Source organism: Phyllopteryx taeniolatus, chromosome 18 (genome assembly GCF_024500385.1).
Source record: "Phyllopteryx taeniolatus isolate TA_2022b chromosome 18, UOR_Ptae_1.2, whole genome shotgun sequence".
Taxonomy (NCBI): Eukaryota; Metazoa; Chordata; class Actinopteri; order Syngnathiformes; family Syngnathidae; genus Phyllopteryx; species Phyllopteryx taeniolatus.
The window spans coordinates 19,035,044-19,041,583 of NC_084519.1; the positions used below are offsets into that span (position 1 = coordinate 19,035,044).

General features: G+C 52.3%; 1 protein-coding gene across 8 annotated transcripts; it reads left to right on the forward strand.

Annotated features, from left to right (window-relative positions):
• The first annotated feature begins 133 nt into the window (after positions 1-133).
• Positions 134-6,348, forward strand: vipas39 (VPS33B interacting protein, apical-basolateral polarity regulator, spe-39 homolog). 8 transcript variants are annotated; one of them, XM_061754764.1, is made up of 18 exons: positions 134-374; positions 1,384-1,486; positions 1,552-1,683; positions 1,758-1,793; positions 2,225-2,289; positions 2,361-2,417; positions 2,507-2,599; positions 2,689-2,722; positions 3,055-3,157; positions 3,722-3,782; positions 3,875-3,948; positions 5,006-5,081; positions 5,158-5,292; positions 5,368-5,409; positions 5,482-5,658; positions 5,781-5,870; positions 5,932-6,036; positions 6,114-6,348. In XM_061754764.1, the coding sequence occupies exons 1-18, from the start codon at positions 291-293 to the stop codon at positions 6,132-6,134; spliced, it is 1,488 nt and encodes a 495-aa protein (XP_061610748.1). In that variant the 5' UTR covers positions 134-290; the 3' UTR covers positions 6,135-6,348. The 8 variants fall into 8 exon arrangements, 7 of the variants coding, with proteins under 7 accessions (XP_061610748.1, XP_061610746.1, XP_061610744.1 ...); XM_061754765.1 differs by having other exon boundaries at positions 135-374; positions 3,722-3,749; XM_061754762.1 differs by having other exon boundaries at positions 5,781-6,036.
• The last annotated feature ends 192 nt before the right edge of the window (positions 6,349-6,540 follow it).

Consider the following 6,540-nt stretch of genomic DNA (forward strand, 5'->3'; position numbering starts at 1 on the left):
CGAACTAAAGTGAACATGAAACATCCTTCGAAAGTAAAGTTGAGGCTCAATGCGTCTCCTGTCCTGTAATCCAAGTTTCCAACTCGTTTAATTTGGAAAGGGCCTGACGGTGAGCCCGCTTGACTCCATTTCCCAGCAGCCTCCGCGGCCTCCACACACCGGAAGCTGAGCGGCTGACTTGCTTGGGCGCTTTCGGAGATCCCGAAACGCAAACTGGCAAACGCGAGCGAACTTGCTCGTCAGCTGGCTTGTCTCGTTCCCTTCTCGTTCCTTTGTTGTTGTTTTGGGAAATGATGAAGAGTCGATCAGATGAAGAAGAATACTGGAACGCTTCCAAGTTTAAAGCGTTCACCTTCGACGATGAAGACGACGACGTGAGGCCGCCGCCGCACTCGCACTCGCACTCGCACTCGCACGTCAATCGACGATCGACTTGATTGCCGTGCTCATCCTCACGTGATCACGTGTCACCCCTGTCGTCCTTTTATCGCCGAATGGCGTGATCACGTGTCACTCACACCGGACACAACTGAGCCACGTCAGGAAAAAAACATTCATTCAAGATTCATTTCATATTTATTTTTGCAGAAGACGTCAGCTGCAAGAGTTTCCTTTCTAGCTTAGCCGTTGAGGTCTCTGGGGGGGCGGGCCGATTGTCTGAGGGGTAAAAACCAATCGATTAATCGATGATCGATTAATCGACAGCCATTTTGATAATCAATTGATCGTTTAGCGCAATTGTTCAAATCCTCGGAATTTCACTTTTTTAACTTTTTTAAAATCTCACATTTTGTAACTCTTCCGTGAAAGCAGACCCGAATGAAAATAAGACCTTTGCAAACGTCTTTGACTTGGGATTTCTTTGACAGCGACGACGAGAAGCCTAATCTGCACGACGGCGTTCGTCTTTTGTTTTTCCGCGAGCGGCAAATTGAAGCTCGCGACGTCGGCAGTTTTCTTTTGACGAAGCGAAGGACGGAAGTTTTTGAGCTGCTGCTTTTTGGTTGTTTTTGGTTTTTTTGCGTTGACTCGCGTGTTGCGTGGCGGCAGCGAACGCGACCAGCTGCAAAAATGAAACGATTCGGCAAAAAGCTCGGAGCTCTTTGTTGCTGGAGTTGACTCTCCAACATAACGCGGTCAAAACGGAGACACGACTTGACCTTCTGCGAGCTTAATGGGAAACGCCACAGATGGGCTAACGAACAGCAGCCGCGTGTTGTAACGCTTTAAGGAAGGGACGTTTGAACAAAAACGGTGGCGCAACACATGTGGACAGACAACGCAGCCATACTCCGCGGCATCCGTTTTTCATCGTCACGCAAATTGGATTCTCGATCGTCTGCGAGTTGTGACGGGCGTCTCCGTGTTTTTCCGTGCGTGCAGCTGAGAGAATCGAAATCGGCGTTCGAGAGCCTCGCGCAACTGCCGGACGAGGACGAGCGAGATCACGTGGAGGAGGTCAGCTGGAGCGGCGAGCCCGTCGGAAGTGAGAACGACGCCGCCGCCGCTCGGTCGACGGGTCGCCCGCTGACGAGCGTCCGTTCCCTACAGGCATCTCGCGGTCCGTCCGAGAGACGGCGGCGTCCGGTCGCAGGACGGAGGGAGAGGCCGCTTTCCCCGCCCGCGTAGACGCCGACCTCGCCAAGGTCAACTCGGGATACTCCCTCAGCTCGCTCTTCAAAGGTCAGACGGCGTCGGGAGCCAAAGGTCAGGAGGTCACTTGACCGAGTGTGACTCTTTGTCCTTCTTGTCGGCAGGAAGGAGAGGCGCAAGTGTCGCGACGCTCGCTGACGGTGAGTCACGCGCACGCGAGTCGTATATTTTTTCACCTCTGTGTAGAGGTGCTAAGATTAGCGGCGTACTGATGAGCTCTGAGAGGAGTTAGAGCAGAACGCCATTCAGCAGGATCCCGACGACGACCGGCGAACGAACGGCGCGTCCGTCTGCGCCCTCCGCTGGCCGAAGCTGGCATGCCGCAACGGACGGAGAAAGTCGGACAAAAAACTGTTGCGGTGTCTTTCGTGCGGTCGTTCGGTCCGGGTTGAGGAAGTTCGACATTCCGGAGGCTATTTTTGTTTTGATCATGAAAAGCCAAATGACAACACTTTTTTTTGTGTGGGCGGGGCCAGATTTGAGATGCGAGCATTTTGATTTTGGAGCAAATGCGAAGCCGGCAAAAGGTCCGGTCACGCCTGAAACGATTTCCTTGTTGTTTTCTTTTCAGTGTCGGGCGACCGGTCCGGCAGAACGGTCGCTCCGGAAATCCGAAGACCCAAAAGTGAAAAAGAGGTACGCCGGCGTCCAATCGCGGGACGAGCAGACACGGCCGTCAATCAAACTAGTGACGCGTTTGTCGGTAGGATCTCGTTGGCGATTGGTCGCCCCAAGATGCCGTCAACAGGATGCGGCAAGGGAAGGTGTGTGTGTGTGTGTGTGCGCGCGCACATGAGGTGTGCGTGTGTTCGTGTGTGCGCGCTCCCTCATGGTGTGCGCGCGTGTGTTTCAGCCGGTCCCTCTGGAGCGTTTCCGCTGCTTGCAGGACAAACTTCGTCTTCTGGATCGTTCCGTGGACGCTCAGGACGGAAACGTCATCACGGCCGTAACATTTCCACTTTTCTTTTTTTTTTCTTTTGCGTTTAGAAGTTTTCCCGCCGATGAACTTTGTTGACGGCGACCTTTTCTTTTCAGGTTTTAATTTTCCTGAAGAAAAGTTTGAGCAAAGGTGAGTCGCCGTTCCTCGCGCACGCGTCGCCTCCTTTAAACGTTCCGTCCGAGACGTCAACAATTTGCTTGTGACGTGCTTGTGGCTCACATTCGGAATAACCCTAGTTGCAATATTTATTCCAGATATCTGGAACACGTTTGTGGCAAGGCGCCGTCACCATTTCTTTACTTTTTTTTGTGTTCTGGCCTCCAACTTTGCATGGATGATTTTTCTCATGTGAATGACAACCCAAAAGATCGGATTTCACCAAAAATTCAAATGGCGCGTGAACCAAACGTTGAAGTCGACAGTGTTCAAGTTTTTTGTGTGTGCGTGTGTGCGGGTTTTAGAGGTTCTGTTCGGCGAGCTGGCGTCGAGGCCGACGGCGCTGCGACATCTTTTCGCCTACTTGAGCGAAAGCGGAGACGACGCGCTGCTGGCGGACCTCTACAGGTGCGCGCTTGCACGCACTTCCTCACGGGGGCACCTTGACATACGAGCTGAAGTAGTTCCGGGACCGCGCTCGCAACTCAAATCATCCTCTCCGGTGAAATGCCGTCGGTCCGTGCCAGCCTCCAAAAAAAAAAAAAAAAACGGCAGTTTTTTTGAATGGTTTCTCAAATATGAAAACTACACTCTGTAATATTGTATTTCATAAAAACGTAAGGTCAGATCATAATTAAATTGAACGTAAAGAATGAACTAGTTAAACACTGCATCATGATTCATGCATTGCGATTGTGTGGGGCCTCAACCACCTGGGGGCAGTATAAAACGAACGCAACTCATCGGTAAGCTGCAGCGATATTAGTCGTTCTTCACAGAGGATAAAGAATACGTGCCTGATAAAGAATACGTGCGGCGTTTGTGTTCCGATATCCAAAAACGCGGCGTAGTTGCTATTTGTTAGCCCGTCTACGTTGCTTCCCGTGATGTGTTAGCATCACATCTTTCATGTTGACTTCCGCTAGGAGTTTGATGCTAAGTCAGCGTTTTGATTTTGTTGTTCTTCCTCAGAGCTCTCGGACGCGTCGAGGATGCGGCGGTAACTCGATCACACGCTACGACAAAGTACACTGTACTGCAAAGTACACAGTACAAGTACTCAAGAGTAAAAGTAGTCCTACACTTGTGCAGTACCTTGTGTGCTTTGTGTCTCCATGGCAACAGCTGCTTCACTACAAAGAGCACCTGAGCATCACGGATGAAAAGAAGAAGCGGGACTTCCTCAAGAGCTGCCTCAGGTGATTGACAGCTGCCGAGGAGACGGCGGCGGCGGCGGCGGCGGTGTTTTTAGTCGCCGGGAAGAGAATTTCCTGAAAACCGGGAGCAAGTTCACCCTACACGACAAAAAGTCGGAGAGAAATTCCGGGTCAGTCACCGTGCTAGCGCATATATACGAATATGCGAAACCCTGACTTTTTACATTTCAGTGTTTTGCGGTGGATAGCAAAAGTCTACACACCCCCGTTCAACTGACAGGTTTTTCTGATGTCACTTGTACGTGACAAAATGATGACGAGCAAATTTGGGTTTTTTTTTCTTCACTTTACCGAAATGTCCCGTTTCCGCCATAGAAGACAAAAGAAAAAAAATACTGGCGGAAATGGGCTTCACGCCTGTAAAAAGAATTTAATTGCACCAGCAAAAAATTCATTGAGCTTTTTTTTCGTGGTGGAAATGGACTTCCATTAGCACTTGTACAACTCAATAAAAAAAAGTAAAATATTTTGTAGCGGAAAAATAAAACTGCTTCGTTGCAGTGATTTTGATTGGAGTCGGTCTGGGTGCAGCAATATGCGCCCACCGTTCTTCTCGGCAAAAGCGCTGCCAATGTGCCAGATTGCCATTGCAGCTCCTGTGGGCAACCCTCTTCAGTTCTTGGGTTAAACTGTTCAGAATTCCCTCAAGCCTGCTTTTACGATGCTTCACTTTGCGTACGCTGTTGTTGCGGCCGAAAAGTTCAACCTCGCTTTCATCGGACCAGAACCCGCTTCCCCAAATGCAACTGGGAGATTTCAAGTGGTTTTCGCTGCCACTTTGCCAGCCCCACAGTCCAGAGATTTTGAAGACGACAGGAGATTGCCAGCACCTGCCAGAAGTCTTTTCATCCATTTTGGAGGCACGGCCGGTTCTTGGTAATATTTTCTCCGCTCGATGATAGTTTGTTACCACGGCGACCGACCCGGAAGCTCCCTCAGCCGTCCGTCTCTGGAGCGACTAATTCCGACTTCCCCTCGTGTCGGGGTCAACTTGCTCTCACTTGTCACCTAACCTGGAACGCCGCGTTTTTGTTGCTAGTCTGCAGTTTTCGCCTGAAGACCAGGTCCAGCTCCAAGACCAGGTCTCTCTGCTGGAGAGGCAGATGCTCATCGAGGTTTGACGACCATTTCTTCCCGTTTCTTTTCTCGATACGACGATTGTTGTGATTCTTCTCCACGTGCGCTCGGCAGGCGACGGACCGACAGGCCGAACTAGGAGGGAAGGCGGAGATCTTCCAGAAGTTTCCCCGAAGAGCTTCCATCCTCCACATGCCGCTCGTCACCACCTTGTACTACTGCTGCTTCTACCACTACGGCCAGCCCGAGGTCAGGTCAGCCCGTCCGCGCTCGAGTCGCGTCCGCGGTAAAGTGCCGACGTGTCGTTCTTGCGCCGGTCCGCAGGGGAGCTTCAGCAGCCCGCAGAACCTCCGGAACAGTTTCAAGGTGAGCGGCGTACACTCGTACGGACGGCTGTCGTCGCTCGCTCGCTCCGACTGACCGCCGCCGCCGCCGCAGATCTCGGAGAAGCAGTTCTTCGTGACGGCGCTGAGCGCTCGGGCCAAGCAGAAGTCGTGGCGCGACGTGGACGCGCTGTTCGCCGGCCGCAGTTGGCTCGGCTTCACCAGGAAGAAATCTCCGCTCGCCTTCCAAGTCGTCGTGGACATCCTGCACAGAAACTCCGCCCCCGTGCACGTGAGCGTGGACTTCCTGCTGGGAAGCGCCCTTCATTCAGTCGGGTTATGAAAATGTCTATTGATTGGGAAGCAATTCATCATTCCCGATTTTCAGCGGGCATTTGACTGATTGATGGACAGGTGCTGCAGGAGTACGTGGGCCTGGTGGACGACGCCGACGCCAGGATGGCGCTGGCCCACAAGCACAAATGTCACGACCTCGTCATCAACGTGAGCGCGCTTCACGTCGGCCGCGCGGCGACGTCACGTGACCTCTCTCTCCTCTCATCAGACGTATCGAGACTTCAAAGACCGACGGCTGTTGCTAGGATACCGAGGGAAGGTGGAGGCGGGGTCGGCGGCCGAGAGGAAGATCGACGAGCTGCTCGACGGCTCGGTGAGGAAGACGAGGAGGAGTTGAGCGCGCGTTGGTCTTCGTCCCGTGTCAGACGTTCCCATTTTGTCTTCTTTCAGCAAATCCGCTGGAAGAATTGATTGGCAACAGTCAACGGGGGTCCTCGCCCGGGGACCGAGCGTTCTGCACATTCCGTGGACTCGGTTGCAATAAAAAGGACTTGAAACAAAAACAATGTGAATTTGTACAAATGGAGCTGAGCTGCTGGAGCCTGTGAAGAGCGACTCATTCGTTTGGACATGAAGAATCCTGGAATATTTGACTTAAGCTTTATTTTAAAAATGGATTCAATCATATTGATCTCAAATAGTTTGATTCATTGGCCCTCCTTCCATTTGCTTCGGCTTATCCGGGGGTCAGGTAAGCCCAGACTTCCCGCTCCCCAGCCACTTCATCCAGCGCTTCCGGGGGGAATCCCGAGGGCCGGCCGGGAGACACAGTCACCCCGGTGGGACGTGCCCGGAACACCTCACCGGCGAGGTGTCC

Coding starts and splice junctions, on each gene's coding strand:
- vipas39 (XM_061754760.1), top strand. CDS start 291: ATGATGAAGAGTCGATCAGATGAAGAAGAATACTGGAACGCTTCCAAG. Junction 2,290..2,360: donor GACCCAAAAGTGAAAAAGAG/GTACGCCGGCGT, acceptor GTTTGTCGGTAG/GATCTCGTTGGCGATTGGTC. Junction 3,158..3,721: donor CTGCTGGCGGACCTCTACAG/GTGCGCGCTTGC, acceptor GTTCTTCCTCAG/AGCTCTCGGACGCGTCGAGG.